This window comes from Rhipicephalus sanguineus, chromosome 7, assembly GCF_013339695.2.
Source record: "Rhipicephalus sanguineus isolate Rsan-2018 chromosome 7, BIME_Rsan_1.4, whole genome shotgun sequence".
NCBI lineage: Eukaryota > Metazoa > Arthropoda > Arachnida > Ixodida > Ixodidae > Rhipicephalus > Rhipicephalus sanguineus.
This window is the reverse complement of record NC_051182.1, coordinates 128130060-128148313: the sequence shown is the minus strand read 5'-3', so window position 1 is coordinate 128148313 and position 18254 is coordinate 128130060. Positions and strand designations below refer to the sequence as shown.

The window sequence follows — 18254 nt, the reverse complement described above, 5'->3', positions numbered from 1 at the left end:
ACCCGAGCTTTAGTGTTCGTCTTTACTGTCATTCCACAAAGTGCTTGACTTTCGCGAGGACCACAGCGCTCGTTAAAGGAGCGGTCGACTGCTGTGGCATGAGCGCATAGCAGACGACACCTCGCGCATTAAGTTTTCTTCGTCTGCCTTTTAACGAGATTTCTCGCGGAGACAAGGTTACGACCACCCCTGCCACCCCCGCGCAGTTTGAATAAGATAAAAGTAAAAGTAGCAAACAAAAATACACATCAACGGCAACAACGCGAAGCGTAAAGAGATAGAGGTCTGCGGGGCTAAAGACCCGCGAGCGCGGTTCGCGATGTCTTGTTTACGACGTCTCAAAGAAACTTCCCCGCATGCCGCGCCACCGCGCGGTCGGTGTCTGCATTTCCCACAGTGTCTCTTTTCAGATTCTGATGAGAAAAAGAGGGCGAGAGCAGAGACACGCATTGGGAGAGGGTGAGACGTTGAGCAGACGACACACAGAACAAGAAGCAGACGGCGACACGCGCGCGAAGCAGACGATGAAGTACGAACACAGAAAAGTTGCAGTACTTAGGGGACGAGGAGAAGGGCGCACTTGAAACTTGCGTGAGCGCGATGATAAGCTATGGCGGTACAAAATCGCAAACAGAAAAGAGAGACAAAAAAAAAAGAAGTGATTAAGAAACGCTGGCAGGCGCATCGTCACGGAGATGCTTGCTCCCTCTTTCCATCGCACGCCGAGATTCATGTCTCTGTGAATGCGATGCAAATATATAAAAAAGTGAGGGAGTGCAGGCTTATGGGTCTGCACCCTGTGTTCGCGCTCGCGGTCTCACGCTCCTGCTGGTTAGCGCGCTCCGTTGTCTCCAGAGGGCGCCAGTGTATATAAAAAGTATATAGAGAAATGCTGTGTACTGCAGTACAAATACACACAACTCGAAGCATAAGCGTCATCAAGCGGTCGGGCACTGCGAACCACCGGCGTCTCGGTATGGCGGCGCTAACAGCGGCCTAAAGGCTCGTGGGTTGGCTTGGCCAGGGGCTAAAAATAAGACGCAAGCCTCATTTTTCGCCCCCTTGCGGGTGTGGGAGTAGCTTCTCGAAGAGTTAAAAGGGACACGGCAGGCAGCAGGTTCGCTGTGATACAGGGGGGGCAAAAATCTCAAATCTCTACCTCTCTCTCTCAAGGCAGTGTCAGGGGTGGGTGGTAGAGGGAAAAAAAAAGAAAAAAAAAAGCAAGATTGCTGGATACGAGACGAACGCGGGTTATCTGCAACAGGGCCACCCCGTGGACAGATGCGACGCAGCCCCCAAGAAAAGCGTCCCCTCTCCGTGGTTTACCGCGCATTTTTGGGTCCGAGAAGGGGACACAAAGTGTCTGTTGGCGGGGCCAGTCGACAACAACAACATAAAAAAAGGAACAAGAAGTCTTGCGTTGTGACCTTCTTCCATCGCCATGTTGCATGCACGCGCAACATTATCGGCGACTCCCCCCCCCCTTTCTTTCTCTAAAGGCTGGTGGGAACAGTCGCGCGCGCGCGTGGGAAGATATGGCGTTGCCCGACGAAGGCGGGAAATCTGAGAAGCCATATTGTTTCTGTTCGACTGAAACCGCGTCGTCTGCTTTCGTCGGGAGTTTTTCGTCTGCTCTGGACAACAACAAAAACCGAGCCCCGTGTTTTCACGCACTTGTGGCTTTCGCTTGTCGGTCGACGACTCTGGAATACATTACCCGTTGTACCGTCACGTCTGGCAATGTTTGTAACGTCCATCTGCTGTTGCAGTTGCTTGCTGCTTGACGTTTGGCACATGGCGCGAGCGCCATTGCAGTTACCGATTGAGGTTTGAGCAAATGCGTCAGAGGGGTACCGTTACATAAGGTCTCGCTGATTGGTTCGATGACTCCATCGCGGCAGAACTTTACGGTGGTGCATATTGGCACTACGGGTTTATAGGTCACTTGTGACAGTGGGCTTTCAAGCTTTTTCGCGATCTTGGGGGGGGGGGGGGGGTGTACACTAGGTCATTTTTTAAATCACGTTCACTAATTACCGCGCCAAATCGTAATCTTACGTGACCGGTCCAACTCTCATGATTGGAGTTGTGGCACATTCTCCTGTTGCGTAAAGTAAAGCTTGAACGAGATGTCAGCCAACATTGGCATTTGAAAGAAGGCCTTTCCCATATCATTTGGCGTCTGGATTCGAGAAACCTATCGATACCGATTTCTAAGATGACTAAAATCTGTACGCCGATTCTGAAATATACAGTTTTTGATCCACGGTTATGTTTCAGCACACGGTGACCGCATGGTGTGCCTCACGAAAGAAATGCTTGAGACTAGTCATATCTAAGTAGCTTACGGACATACCTATTAGGAAGATTTTAAAAAAAATCATGGGGACAAAGCCACTCATGTGCGGGCCGCGTGTTTGAGGCTCCTCTGCTAGAGGCTCGTGTGCTTAGATTTAGGCGCAAATTAAAGAACCCCAGGTGATAGAAATTTCCGGAGCCCTCAACTACGGCGTCCCTCATAATCATAGCGTCGTTCTGGGACGTAAAACCCCAACAATTACTATTACGCTTACTTCAACGTCAGCTTCTTACTTCAGCGTCACTTCCTACTTCAACGTCACAGGCATGGCACGTCTAGCGAGCGTTTATAATTGCGAGCATACTTCTTATGTGGGTCGCTCCGTGAAATGTGTGTATACATTCACTCAGGGTCACAATGCGAGCGTGCGTACACTCTTGCGAGTCGTGTGTACACTCGATACACTCCACTCCCGCGGCTCTCGCGTAGCCAGCCGCGTACGCACGCTCCTTGCGACCGGAGCGCCCCCTCCACTTGCCATCTCCCTTTTCTTGGAACAACCACGGAGCGTGGGGCTTAGCCGCGGTTTTTTGTTCGTGAGAACCGAGCCGCACAAAGTCAACCACGAATCTCTCTTCACTCCCACTCCTCCAGTCTCTTGTAAGCCCTGGGCGAGCTCCGAAACGTCTTGCGTAATAACGAGCGCCGTGCGACTGCGGCGTCGTCTAGCGGAGGCAAGCGGGAGATTGCGTGGAGTGTTTGTGTTTCGGCGCCGTACTTCCGTAAAATTTCGCTGTGCGTGTGTTTGTCTGTGCGTGTGCCGGACGTTTGGTTTCTTGGGACTGTCGTCTCATTAGAACCGTGTGAGCTGGTGGGAGCCTAGGACCGTTCTTTGTTTTGTATTTCTTTGCCTGAGCCCATTTCGCAACGGTCCGTGCCCGTTTGAATAGCGAGTTCAAAGCGATGGCTCGATCACAGTAATTAAATCAAATAGGCTGTTTGGAAATACGCGATCCAAGGCTCCGGTATGCTTTCACCCTTGTTTACCAAAACTTGATATTCGGCGAGATGGTGCATAGCTTTCGGGAAGATTATAGCGCTAGAATAGACGTTCACGTGGAATGTACTGTGTCTCAAGTTCTATGTGAATGTCTATTTTTGCGCTTTAATGTACCCAAAATCACCCTTGCAACAGTGACAGACACTTTAGAAATAGCGTATCTAAGCGGAAGGCTCGTCAAAAGCGAGCTCAAAAGCGAGTGCATGGCTGGTGCTTTGTGCAGGCTTTGTTTTACATTCATGGTGCTTATGTAGTCAAGAGGCCAGCTTTTAACTGACCGTTACGACGAGACAAAAGGTCATTAACCAAGAAGGAACGGAGTACAGCTACAGAAACAGACTACAGACTAACTATAGCATGAATGCCCTTAGGTCAATGGTAAATGATTGTCAGACAGGAGCAATAGGTAGCCCTACTGTCCCCTCGTCATTTGTCCAGGAGTCCTATATGAACCGCTACCATATCAGTGCAAACGTCCGAATCTGCGTGCGGCGTCGTGATTTGCTAAGGTTGGACTTTTTTTAACGTATACGCCCGCGCATAAGATCTCGCTGATTGGTTTAAAAGCGCCATCGCCGCATAATTTTACCGTCGTCCAGATTGACACTACTCTGGCTATCGTCTCCATTCCAGCAATGTCCCTTCAACAGCACTGCAAGTTTTCACACTGTGCTTGCACTATATGTGTGCAACGACCGCAAGCCGTCACGCACGCGTTTGCACACATCTTCAACGACGTGTCTCTGGTACTCAGTCGGCGATCGTTAAACAGAGGCGTGGTCCACTTTAGAGTTAAATTGTATTTGGCCTCTTCTTCGTTCGAAGAAGAGGCCGAAAGATGAGGCGGTGGGCGAGGGAGAGGGGGGGGGGTGAAGGAACAAAGAGTGGAGAAATGCGGTTCAGTTTTTGGGATCGTCGTCGACTTCATCTTCCCATGGCCCCTCTCTCCAGATATCAAAACGCGCATGCGCCGAGCTGGTGTACAGAAGCGCATAACCGAAACAAGACACCCACAGCCACTGCGCAGGCAACACGCCGCGTCTGTGTAGTCTTCTAGTACGCGCAACATGTTCCCACACCTCCTGATCATGTTTCTCTCTCACTCTCTAATACTTCTCAGAGCGCACATCACTGGCTTCTGTGATTCGTTTGCTTTGTGTGTATACATAACTTTTTTTTTCTTTGTCATTTGTCTGATGTACGCTTTGGTACAATAGCACATCGCTTGTGTGACGCGTGGAGTTGACATAAGCTACAAGACTCTGGTATGCTCTTCTCTCGCGATGCCGCTACAATTATCCGCTGCTGTATACATACTACATGCGACGTAGTCCGCAAGTCCTTTCCCACAGTACCCGTCGACTCGTTCTTCAAACCACTCCGAGCTCTGTGTATCTTTTTGAGAGCCCAGGGTTCTCTTGTTTCATTATTATACACCATGCGGCAGCAGAAGCTTGTACATGCGTAAGAGCACACCCGTGTTGTTTAAAAAACCGCGCGACCCTCCTCGCTGTTCTGGTATGCGTTCGTGGAATGCATGTGACCCTGCCGTTGTCCTTTTCCTTCCGTTCGACCTTGGCCGAACACTATATACTATCGCGTTCGTGAAACGCAGCAGTCCTGCGAGCGTGTCCTCGACTTTTTTTTTTTTTTTTTTGCTTTCGTGTTTCTGTGGCACGGGCGTTGGCCGGTGGTGATAGTGGACTTCCAGCGAAGTGGCGCTCGCGAAATGCGGTCACCGTGAACATGAGTTGAATATATGAGTGCGTGAGTTGCCACGAAACAAAGCGTACGTCCTAGCTTGCTGATCTTTTGAAATCTACAGAGTCATTGCGTTGCGTTCAGTGTCTTCATTAGTGCACTTTGTTCCATTAAGCGCGAAAGAAGGAGAATTGTATCAAGGGCTCGTTTTCTTTTGTTCTCGCGAAGGTTGCAGGTTCGGTTCCTATGCCGGCGGCAAGTTGTCTTTTCATCCACTTTAATTTATTTGAATTTATGCCATAACCACTACAGTTAATTAAAGGACTACAAATAACGTCGCCGATACCTTCCTGGCTTTCATTACCTGTTGGGTTTATAAGGCTTGTTCCATTAAGGTATGTCACGAGAGACATGTGGAAAGTGACACTTTATTTGAACCAATGACACGTCAATAGCACTTAATGGAAGATAGCGGTGTCAGTTGGAAGGTGAGATCGTGAACTATGCACTCAACAGAAGCCAGTAACACGTCGATAGTACTTCAACGAAACCTTGTTAACGGCACTGTTAGCGAAAACTGCGCAACAGAAGTATTGTTCGCAATGTTGACGAAGCTTAGCGGGTGAGTTTGCACTCGCTCGCCAAAATTGAAACGTGTGAGGTTCGACAAATGAAAGCCGGCATGACAGTCGTAAAAGAGTTTTCTGTAGTCGACGCCTGTTCGTGGCCGGCTCTGGCGACCCGTCCTCTGCGGTTTCCAACCAGTCTCGATCGCTATGCGCCTCCAAGCTCCAGAACGCAGATCCCGATAAACCGAATTATTAAAAGTACTTCGTCTCAGACGTGATTGCCGTAGTGAACGAGCGTTTTTAATTGACCAGCGCATCTTTTTAACAGTGCAGCGTCACAGCATCTGCCATTGCTTTCTATTGTCACCGAGCCATGCACTCCGATGTTGCAAACTCTGGGACGAGTCGTGGTGAGTTGCAGGAGTAGGCTTAGCTCTCTTTCGCTTATATGTAACGACCGCGTAGCACCGCCGACGCAACCAGCGGATGAATTCCTCCGGCGAACCTTTAAAATTGCTCGCTCCGTACCTTCCAATGCAGAATCCATAAATCTCAAGCGAAGCACTATCATAAGCGCAAGGCCATATCGCACCGCCGGCTCTGTTCTCCTCTGCCCGCCCACCTGCTAAAAAAGCGTGCGACCTTTCTGGCCGCCACAACAGGTGCGGCCGGGCACGCGAAACAGGTGACCGACGCTGGCGCGCTTGGCGGTGGTGGCGGTGGTTTGTGGACGAGGATCGCGGGAAATCTCGTTCCCCGATCACGATCCGCGCGGCGCGCGCCGTGTCGGCTCCGCTCGGCTCAAGATGGCTCGAACGCGCGCGTGCCTGATTGCACTCCCCCCTTTCGCCGGCCTCCTCGCTAAATGCGAGGGTGCTGACCTCTGGCGGCGGCACAGCTGACCGACGCGAAGCCGCATCATGAGTGGCGTTTAAGTGTCCCGCCAAAGCCGCACCACACTCTTCGGCCCACACAAAAGCCACCCCCCCCCCCCCCCCCCATTCCTCTTTCGCAAGACCTAGCAACCCATCTTACTACACGCCCCAATGCAAATCGGTGCACCGTCCAGAGAAGAGCAGCTCCGAAAGATCCCGAGCGAAAAACATCGCGGCGCCGCCTGCCGACTAGTATCGGCGCTACATACGTGTGTGCGCGTGCACGAACAGCAGACGAAACGCAATAAAAAACGAACGGCGAAATGCAAAAAAGGAAGACCACTCGCTGAGCAGACGACGACGGAACAAGATGTATGCAGACGAGAGAGAAAAGCCGCGCTGCGGAAAGAGACGACGCCAGCAGACGACGACGCGTGCCCGCCCGCTGTCCAGCGTTGCCAGGTCGGAAACCGGTTCGGGGCCAGATTAGGCCTAAGTGCGAGCGAGGCAAGGAAGAGAAATATAAAAGATTGCACGGGGCGAAGGCTGAGTTGCAGCCAGACTGGCGTCGGCCCTCGGCTTTCCTTCCTTCGTTTGCGGGTTGGGTTGAGTTTGTGGAGTCGGCGATGGAGCTAGCGGTCGGTGTGCCGGAGGTCACGTGGCGCGGCTTGTGGAGTTTAGGGAGGGGGGTTGGGTTGAGATCAAGGGTCAGCCGGCAACGCGACTTTCGAAACGTCACGAATCGCGCCGCAGGTGGCGAGGTGGATGGTTGGTTCTTCCTCTGTGCGCGCGCGTTTCTTTGTCTGCTCCTTTTAAGCAAGCGGTGGTGGTGGTCGTTTAAAGAGGATGCATGCATGTAGTCGTCTTCTCGTGCGCACGCGCGCGCCTCGTATCCGACGGTGCGGAAATGAAGAGGGAACGCCCCAGGACGAGAGGCTTGGTTGCTTCGCGAAGTTATACTAAATCCACTGAGGAGAAAAAGGAGAGAACTTTTGGGCGGGTGATCATGTAAGCGTAGGCACGAAATCTCGCCAGTCCAGATGGTAAGCACGGTACGCCCGTAAGGAACCCACCACGGCGGAAAGGAAATGATGCTGGCTGGCAGCAGGGACGTATTACTTTTCTCTTTCTCTCTTTCTTTCTCCTTTTCATGCATACTCGCAAGTCACGCCGGTTCTGTTCCGTGCCATGTTTGCTGTCATGTAAACGCGTGCAGACCTTTTCATGCGTTCACCTTTTGTTTTGTTTTTTTTTTAACTGGAATCCTCTGTGGTTGGCGCTCAGCGGGATGCGTAGATGACCAGGAAAGTCACGGTAGTGCCTATAGGACTACAAGGATGTTTGTTTTGCGAGTGTTCATAAAAGAGTGGAAAGTCAGCTTTCAGGATCTGTACCACTGCTTGGTCAGTAGGGGTGATCAAGAATTCGGAACTTTAGCTTTATATTGGCATAGTGGACTCCGGGAAACTGACGATAGCGTTGGTTTTCTTCACCAGTAACTAATCGACGCTTTTCGGCGCAATATTTCAAAGCGCGACAATTTCGAAGGTATATTTGTTCGACCAGTACAAACGGGCGTACTGAAGCTTTCTGCCGTCTTTTTCTTTTTTAATGTAAACCGATATTCACAATGTCCCAAAGCAGTTCTTCTTCTCTGTGGTTCTTGGCGACTGGAGCTGATCGATTTTCTGTTTGAATTCCGTCGCGGTATTCTTATAGTGAGAACATGTGTTTCTGCGAATTTTTCCTTTCGTTCTGCAGAACGCTTGTCGAAATCTTCGTACCGAATAGCGCTTTATTTCGATAGGGGTGTCTTCCGAAAATCGTGCAGCTTCTGCTTTATACCCGTCAAAGTACAAACACTCCTGCCATCAAACCTTCGTGAATAAGTATTAGACATTTTGTCTTTTATACTGGGAACATGGTGCGTGGCGAGGAATATTTTTCCGGTAGGGTTCAACCACCCTTTTTGTATGCTCGCGCGTGCGTTTCTATTTGTACGTACACACATGCAGTATTCAAAAATTTCGTGGTAGGAAAATGGCTGAACACCCCCCCCCCCCCCCCCCCGGCTGCCAATGACTGGAACCCATGTCATACACTTTACTGCTCGAAGGGCGTATGCTTTCTTTAGCGACCCACGCATTCTGCATCTGCTGGAGGGAAATTCGCGATCGTTGCGATTTGGCGGGTTTTTTATGCATACTCCGGGTAAGCCAGGAAGTCTAGGTGCTGCCGTGAAATACCGTTTGCTTTCCTCCGCGAATTGATTAAATATATTTTGGTTTTATTAAATATCGCTAGTGCCATCCACAAGGGCAAGGCACACCCTGCGCGCCGGCACTTCGTGTAGCTCGATCCCAGCCGCGGTGACTAAAGACAAAGAGATTCCAGGAGCTCTGGAGCGCGCGCGCAACCGACCGAAACGCGATGACGGAGTCCACGCGAACCCGCGGCGACACGCCCTTAATTTGTCCGCTTGCTCGGTGCTTATGCAACGAGCGGTACCCGTACGTGGGTACGGGCTGGGCAGGCCCGCAGATTGCACGCTGCGTGCCAGCCAGCTTACGCAGCGGAAAGCCCAGCTTGCGTACATCGCGCATACGGTTCGCAGAAAACGATAAGGTGCGTGCTCATCATCACCCCGGTCGCACAGTGAGGCAGCTCTCGCCATATGGTGCGACCCTATATCCCACGTCGGGTACGACGTGTGCAACAGTGTCTACCACGCTGCGACATCAGCTGTACCAAGTGTAGGCCCACTCCGGACTCTACCCACTTTCGTATCCTATATACTGTAAAGTATTAGTTAAAACATGCAAGGAATGCCCGCTATAATTTCCTTGGCTTTCTTGTCTGTTCTAATTAATGTTGCGTCTAGCAACGAAAAACGAGCCCTTAAAGGCCAACTCCGGCGATTTTTTGGCCATGTCAAAGTAATGATGCTTTTATGTTCCTGAGACGCTCCTGTTACGGGCACGATAGCAGAAATACTCGGCAAATTGGAGAATAATTTTAAATAAGCAAAAAAGCGCTACACCGAAACCGAAACCCAACCGAGCGTACTTTCTACGCATGACGTAGACGTTGTTACGAACGAACCGGAAGTCGTGCAAGGCATGCCGGTCACGCCGGAGCGGAGTATGAAAACTGTGACAGCCGGGAATACCAACGAAGCGCCAGCCAAACCAACGCTGTCTGTCGCCTTGTGCACAGCAGACGCTCGCTGTAGCGGCCGAAGCGCCGAAGTTAGCGGTGCCCTCGGCTGCGTCACTTCCGCCGCCTTCCCAATACTGACTTCACAGACGCAATGTTGCTAATAATTGTGGGAAGCCAGGAGGGCGTTTGCAGACAATCTTTAAAATTCATTTGCAAACAATGCGCATTTCTCAAGCCTGTAATTTGGCATAAATGACGGAAACGTGCAAAGGAACGTACCCAGCGAATTTCATTGAGATCCATCGACCTCGAAAAATCGCCGGAGTTGGCTTAAATTTCCCCTTCTTTCGTTCATTCATGGCGAGGGTCTCGTTCTAGCAGACTAGATGCCTTGCAGGTAGTATGCGGGGGATTATTGGTCAGCTGCGAGCTCATGAACAAGATCACGTGTTACGTGGTCTATGGGGATCACGTTCTACGTAGTAACTATAATTACCCCATTACAGTCAAATACTACAAATAATGCCCCTACGCCTTCATTGTATCTTGGCTTCATTAGGTTGTACATAACAAAGAAAAACGAGCCCTTGGTCAATTCGCCTTCCAAAGTACACGCTTGATATATGACTACACTTGTGTCTGGGAGACAGTAAAGCGAGGTATAGAACGGAAAGGTATTCGAACGTCCGTACGGTGTAAGTTTACTCAGCTTTCGCTGCAGCCTGTCACGACAGCAGGTTGCCCATAGGCGTGAGCAGGGTTCCCCATTAGGGGGGGCGAAGGTTCATCGCACCGCCCCCCCCCCTCCCTACTAAGTCCATGTATGGGGCAGATTTTGCGCCCCCCCTCTTGGATGATTAGGGGGGGGGCGGACGCCCCCCCTGCCCCCCCCCCCCTGTGCGCACGCCTATGAGGTTGCCCATTCACTGCGGCAGTGAGTTCTTTTTTTTTGCCTTTTTTTGATGCATTTTATCAACAAGCACATGATCGTACGTCTCGCAGTACGCATCAGCAGTAGACGCCATTCCCGCTGTCCTGTGTGGCATTATGGATGCTGAACAATGAGAGTCAACAGATGGAAACACGCTGCGAAACAAAAAGTTCTATGAACACTGGTGAAGTGCCTCAAACAGACCGCCGATCGAAGTTCGAAGTTGTGGAACACAGGGTTCTACGAGACGCGGCGATCGAGTGTCAGTTCTGAGCTCACGTAAGCTCTCTTTCTCAAGGCGGACAATGCACACCTTCTCATTCACCATGCCTCCCTTTTCTGGGGGCTTCAAGAGCGCCGTCGCATATCGTACAACTGTTTGCCTTTCACTTAGCTCCTCCGCTCGAAGCACGTTTCCGCCACGGTGTTATCTATACCGGTGCCCCCATCAACGGCAAAAAGCAGCGAAAGCAACCGCCAAGGGTTTCGCGCCCTTCTGAAGTTGTACTTATTTGGATCATTACACTCTTGCGTTCGTTTCCTTCGCTCGCTGTGACGCCCCTCCTCTCTCTCGACTACCTTCATATCCTGAGGCGTGTCCCGCTCACGACATTCCCCGAAGAAATGCGCGCATGTACGATGCCGCAGTGCAAAAGGGCGTTGTCGCTTGCACTCCAAGGTAGAGAACACACACACACACACTCAGTCGTAAAGTACAGGCCGTACGCCTGTGCGCGCGCGCTGCGAAAAACTGTGCCTCCGCCCAAAATCCCCGTCGCTATCGTCAACAGCAAATAGCGGCGACGCGCACACCATCTTACGCCCTCGTGAACAAACACTAAAAGGAAAAAGAAAGAGCGAAACATGGCCGACAGACGTCACGCAGCTTTGCCCTCCCATCACGTACGAGAGCGCGCTTTGGCGCGAGTCCACACAAAAGGACCAAAAAACGGTGATGTGGTAGGGGGGACAAGGCACAGCCGGGTTCTTCGGAGCAACTTTGGAGACAGATTCGAACCCCCCTCCATTTCTCTCGTCGCTGGACTGCAAATAACGCGCGGCTAAAGGAAATAAAAAGCTTGCTCGGAAAGGGGCGCCGCCTAGCGGTGAACCGCCGCCCCGCCGCCGCCGCCGAGGACCGGCCTGCATGCATACACAGCCGGCGTCGTCTGCTAGAGGTTTTGTGTGTCTGTTTTTCGTCTGCTCGGCAACGAACGAGTCCGTCTGCTCGGGTGGGCAGACGGGCGTACGCTCAAGCAACAATGCCCGAGACCTGTTGGAGGGTTCGTCTGCTCGCGCACCAATGCTCAAGGAAGAAGAAAAAGGGCGTTTTTCTTTGGGGCGGCGTCTTCAAAACCCGCGCCGTCATTATGGAACCACTATATATGCGGCCCGGGAGTAGTCCCCGCAACTTCGGTGCGTTTTTTGTTGCTGTTCTTATTCCGGGTTTGTCATTTTGGAGGAACTGGTGTTTGGAATGAACGGCCCCGCATTCATGGCCAACCGTACAACAACCTTCGAAGCGAAAAATAAATGGAGCACGGCTGGCGTGTCGATGACTTGGAAGAAATACTTTGAAAAATTATAGGCCCTGTCACGTGTGTGTGCTTGGCCCTCCGATTGTTGGCGCGTACGATCCTCCGGCTTCGCAAGTACAACTGTACCAATAGGTTACTCGAAGAATTCGTGTCTGGCGCAACATAGGGGTACATATATCGAGCTAACCCGAAGAAATGGAACGCGTACTCAGGAATACGTGTCAGGAGAGTTGCACAATGTTTACGCGAACACAAGGTGGCGGCCTTCTTGTTTTGGCAGCCTGTTTTCGCCCTCGCCATCTCACCATGCTTCTCGCAACAACGAATTTATGTCGCGCGGCCCCCTCCCCCTTTCCCCACACATGCACACACTTTTTCCTGATGGGCGAAACGCAGAATTAAATTTACGCCTGGTGTCCACGGTTTCCGAAGAAGTTTCCGAAGAACGGTTTCCCCGAACCTGAAACCACCACAGCATATAAATATAGACATGGCGAATTCGGATATAAGGAAATTTCTCATATAGCGAAGGAAGTTATTGTGTCACCGCTGTTGAGGCCCAGTGTGCATGGTTTCACCCCTAACCTGAAACCACCAGAAAGCCTAGGAACCTCGATACGGTGAACTCATATATAATGAAATTTCGGATACAGCGAATAAAATAGATAATGTGTCGCCGCTATTGAGGCCCAGTGTGCATGGTTTCACCCCTAACCTAAAACCACCACAGAGTCAACGAATTTCGAAACAGCGAACTTGTACATAATGACATTTCGGATATAGCGAAGAAAATAGATATGCGTTGCCGCTATTGCAATGTAATAGATATCAGTTTGTTAATGAATATGGAATGTAACGAATCTTATTTCGTGTCAGGACGCGACCTAATTTAGCGAGTTTCCACTGTACTTTAATGCCACCTTTGTTCAGTCATAGCAGCGTGTAGCAGACGACACGAAGAGGTATCGAGGAAAATATCGAGGCAGGCGACAAGACTATAATATAGCTCGTGGAAATCCCCTTATAGAAAACACGTCCAGACATGCGTCTGCGGAATGCCTTTTTACTCGCCCTCCGCGTTCACTAAATCCCTCCTTTATGATTTAGAGGCCCTTTATACTAACCGCCCACCTGCTTTACCCATTCACGAGATGGAGGAGGGAGGAAGGGTACGTCGTACGGCCTAAACTCGAATCTCGCATTGAAAATAGAAACCTCCCGGGCAACAAAAACTGGCTTGCTCGAGCGTTGGGTTGTGTTCGCTGACCCGTGCAGAGACGCGACATCTTTTCCCGCCTTTGCAGCGGCGATGTTGCTCCAGTTTTTCAAACGACTGGCGCGGTGTTTTGGTGTTGCTACTATAATGTGCGGACCTTCCGAAAGAAGACCCAAAATCGCCAGCTATATGAATGAACTAAAGAATAAAACGCGTTTCCCGTAAATGGTGACGGAGGGTGCAACCAGAGACGTCAGATAGGTTCGGCGCCCACGAAAACCGGTAAGAAACTCTGCTATTTAGCCGAAAACCCAGAAGAACCATTGTTGCCAGGCTCAGCAGCTAGAAAGTGTGTTCCTCCATCCCAATCTTCCTAGGTATAGTACATATAAAAAGGAGGGTGAGGGGGTAGGCTTCCTAGATATATGCATGTATAGAAAGGAAAAGGGGGGGGGGGGTTGGTACGTGCCCCAACGAGCCCACGTCTTATGGTCCGTGAGGAATAGACCATGAAGCGCGCACGGTCCGGCAGGGATTAAGGGTCCGAACCATGAAAAGACCGCAGGTCAGGGTACAGAGGCGCCGTCTGGCGGAGAGGGGAGGTAGTGTACGGGGGAGTAGCGATGTTCAACTGGCCCCCGCGTTGTCCAGCAGAGAGCCATCCAAGTCGCCCAAGGTGTGGGGTCAAGAAGCAACGCTCTGTTGCGGGCATAGAAGCTAGGAGACACGATCTTTTCACGCTGTTACATTTTCCACTCTCCCCAGTCATGGCGCCCCCTTCCTATCCACTCTGCCCCTGGTGGTGGCAGTTGGCCACACAATGGAAGCAGAGCGGGCTTCCTTCTTCTCTGTCAAGGCTGTGGCGCGAAGCATTTAGAAAAAAAAAAAAACCGGGGGGACAGAAGACACACTCGAATCGCAGTGCAAACGCCGCTGGACCGAAAATGTCTGTTGACAGAATACGGCTGGTCGGATTAGCGCTCGAGCCGCCGCATTGCCTTTGAAGGAGAAGGCCTAGCCATTCGGGACACGCCGCCGTTCCGTTTTCTTCTTCTTCCTCTTTGCACGTACTCGGCTACGGCTTGACGCGCCCTTCTTTTCGTGCTGACGGTGACGATGAAGGTGGATGCACGCCTTTCACTTTCCGGAGATCCTCTTCTTCATCTTCACGGGCTATTGTAGATTGAACTCTCGTGGCTGTCTTGGAAGGTCCGCGGCTCGTCTTCTTTTTCTGGAAGGTATACCTAGGGGGCGCGACTCGCACAATGCCCGATAGGGAAGGACGGCAGAGTGTGACATCTAGTGGTTCGGCCTGCCGGGCTGCTTTGCATATCCACAATAGAGATATATCCGAGCGGCTATAAAAAGGACCCACGTGAAACGTTGGTCGTGAGGTCGTCCGCTTTTTTCCCGACAACGAAAAATACGTGACGAAGTGGTTCGTTCGCGCGGTTCATTGTTGACGGGGGCAGCGAAGCGGTCTTTTGGGTGTCGACGAAATCCAGCCTGGCCCGCGGTTCGATGATTAAAGCTCTTTTGTGGCCGCTCGAACGTGCTCTAAAGAGTCTTTCGAAGGTAAACTTTTTATTGAGCTATATACAGCGGCTAAGCATCGGGTACGGACGTGTTTGGTTTCACTAGCCCCCTCTCGCCCCCGTATTTTCTTTAAAATATTGCTTCGTGATGTTGATATCCTTTGTTCGTTGTACACTGTCGTTGCTCCGTTGGACATGCGTCAAGAAAACTAACCAAAGGTCGTAATATTCAGCCTCTTCTACCGCTTCTACGAGGAGTTTGTGAACGCATGCAAGGTTGACAACCGAATGCACGCAAGCAGCACAAGCGAATACAGGGAAGTATATTAGATTGACCTACCTGTTAATTGTGTGTTTGCTTGCGTGTGGTGCTTAGCCCGTTTTTGCATATGACAAGACCACTCCGTGTAATATGTGTACAGTGTATTGTGTCTTAATTGTTTGGCACCGCTGGAGTGTACGCCGGTATAATCGCAGTAGTGGGCCGGTTTCGTGGACATCGCTGTCGAGTTTTACGTATGCGCAGTGTAACGCACGTACGGCGCTGAACATATACGCAGCGAAGTATAGTTAAGGAAAGCTAAGCCTGTTAGCTTTCACTTTGTACGCTATGCATTTAAATCACTAACTGGAGTTTCTCGTTTCTTTTTTCTTATGTGCAGTTGCGGAAGGAGTGGTGGCTTCCCTGAGGCACATGCATCGGCGTGACGTCACCGAGATAATGGTGTCCGCATCACGCGTCCACAGGGACTCCATTGAGGAGCCCGCCTTCCTCCCCGGCAGCGACAGGAAAATGGCGGCCATGCTGCAGCGCCCCCTGAAGTGCGGCACCCGCGCCGGGCGCGGCCACTTCTTGTTCATCGGCGTGCGCATGCTGGGAAAGCCCACGATGCGCTGCGCGCCCAGACTGCAGTACTGGAGGAAGCTTCGGGACCGTGCCACCAGAGACGGGACCAGCATGTGCACCCTGCTCTGATGAGTAGCGGATCGTGCCAAAAGGAACCGATGAAGTGCTTCGTCACTGTCTATCTGACGCCACATTGCAAGCTACTCGACTAGCCGGACCGAGCGCCTGTGGCGGTAGCTACTGGAGGTGTCGTCTGCTTCAAACAACGGTCTCCCGATCACGGAGGCCTCTTTCCAACGATACGGATGTCGTATCGTCCGGATGTGTCGTCTGCTCCGCAGTGTCCACGACGAAAGCCTTCCGGAAATGACGTGTGCTTTTCGAATGTGACGTCTGCTTTCGCGAACGTTCGCAAAACATAAGTCGTCTGCTTCAAGAACGCCCGCAACTGAGGCTTCCGGATATCACCCCTACACTATCGAAAGCGTTTGATCAAAGCCCACAGAAGGTGAACTACAGTGAACTATAGTAAGTGAGCGAAAGATTTTGGACGTGGCTTTGGCTTTTCCAACGGTTGAAGCTGTGGAAACCTTTATGGCTTTAAACGTGGAGGAGGAAAGCCTGTGAAAGAAGATGGCGCCTGCTGTTCCAGAAGCTTAGTGGTTTGTGGAACACCCGTTCGCCATGAACGTTACAAAGCAGGACAGTGAACTGCGTGCAGCCGTGTCATAAGTGCGTGCATGATTGTTGCGATGGTTTGAAAGTTTATGTATACTGGATGTATTTACGTGCATTATATAGGAAGGACAATATTGTTTTGCAAGAGCACTGGCAAAAAGTCAAAACGGCGAAGTTCTGTGTCTGTATGGTTGCAGGAATGGTACAACGTGTGGCCCTTCAGTTCTCCGTTCCGTACTGTATTTCTCGGCTCATAGCCTCCAGTATTTTCAGTCTCTGTCCATTCGCTCCGCGCGTGGCCTCAGTGATCGGTGCGCCTCGGACGTCTGTGGAGTCTACACTCCGTGTTGCACAGTACCCACTGATCCACTGCGGCGGCGCCACGAAAGTCTACCAGAATTTTTCGATTACTCGTCACAACCCTTGTTGTTGCTAGAGCACGGACAACTGCTTCGGGCTTCTCCTGCGCTTTGACGTGACCTAGCCATATCCCATAAACAGAGGCCATATTCTGGGAAGGTGGCGCCCCCCTCAGTGAACAATTGTTTCTCGCGTCAAAGTGCACGTGGCCTCCGCGATCAGCTCCGGCAGCGCGCTTCCGGAGCTAATCGTGGAGGTCACGCGGCACAGATGTTGAAAAACATACAGGAGGCTATGCTTTGATTTGATGATCGGCAGAACTGAACTATCCGCCAAATAGGCTCATAACAAAAGCATAAGTCGCCACTACTAAGCTTACTCTACAGTCAAGCTGATTTTGCAAATACAATACTACTTTCTGCCATACGTACTATACCGATGTATCAGTGCCAAAGGTGCTACTGTCAACTGTTCCGGAGTGCCAGGTCTCACCTGCTCTTTTTTTTTTCGAAAATAGCAGCACAGGTGAACACAAAAGTGCAATGTCAGCGTGTAAATATAGTAACTATACACGTTCTGCTGTAAATATTACCAGGTCAAGAGGCGAAAACACGAAGGTTAGAAAGGCATGTACAGACGCGTGGATGTACAGGAAAATATATTTGGTTTTTGCTTGTTTTGTGGCAATTTTTTAGCCTATAATTATAACTTCGCGGCTTAGCAACGTTTTTGATGATCTCCCATTGTTTTGCTGTACTAGAAATGAAACGAAGGAAGTAGTTTGTGGAAAGCTTAATGGATTGTGTTTGGCTTCTCTCTAAAATTGTACGCTTGTCGCTTACTGTGTTGATTAACCGTGTGCACAGTTTTGTTTGAATCGTGTAATCGGGCCAACCTAATATTTTGTTTCGATCGGATCTAACAGGTCCAACTTGTCTGATTGGGTGCCTGATCTTTCGTCATAGCACACGTAAGAGCAAGCATTTGTCACCTCCAACTATCCAGAGACAAAACATAATGCCTGCATATAACAAAAACTTGGCCCGATAACGCTTGTTTTGCTTGTGTTGCCTTTGTAGATACGGAAGACGATGTACAGCGCTGTGTATCATATTGTAGATAGTCCAGAATAAAGTACGTGTTGTTGCAGAATGACTGTCGTATTTTTTACGCGTGACGTTTCGTGCGCGACTGTGTGCTGTCTGCAACTTTATAAACGCTCTTACGACTGCTTCCGCGGAAGATGGTTGGTAAAAAAAAAAAAAAGGTACATGATTCGATCATTGGACTGACACTGAACGAAGGCAGTGTTGCATATGCGTGGACCCTACTTTTTCTATTTCTCGTGACGTCACTTCCGTCGACCCACTTCTGGGTCATAACTTCCGTTACGAAGCTTCCGGTCGTAGGCTACACTCTCGTTATGCAACCTTTCTTGTGAGAGCATGGCACAGGGAGAACCTATACTCCTGCGCAAGTTGAAATT

The 18254-nt window shown here is 50.7% G+C and overlaps 1 protein-coding gene across 6 annotated transcripts in view; it reads left to right on the top strand.

The window, feature by feature from the left end:
* LOC119399885 (meteorin-like protein) overlaps positions 1-17920 on the top strand; it is a 109453-nt gene extending 91533 nt beyond the window's left edge. For all 6 annotated transcript variants that reach the window (XM_049417881.1, XM_049417880.1, XM_049417879.1 and 3 more), the window contains one exon: positions 15546-17920. In XM_049417881.1, the coding sequence (XP_049273838.1) occupies positions 15546-15859 (314 nt within the window). In that variant the 3' untranslated portion in view covers positions 15860-17920. The remainder of the gene's footprint in view (positions 1-15545) is intronic.
* The last annotated feature ends 334 nt before the right edge of the window (positions 17921-18254 follow it).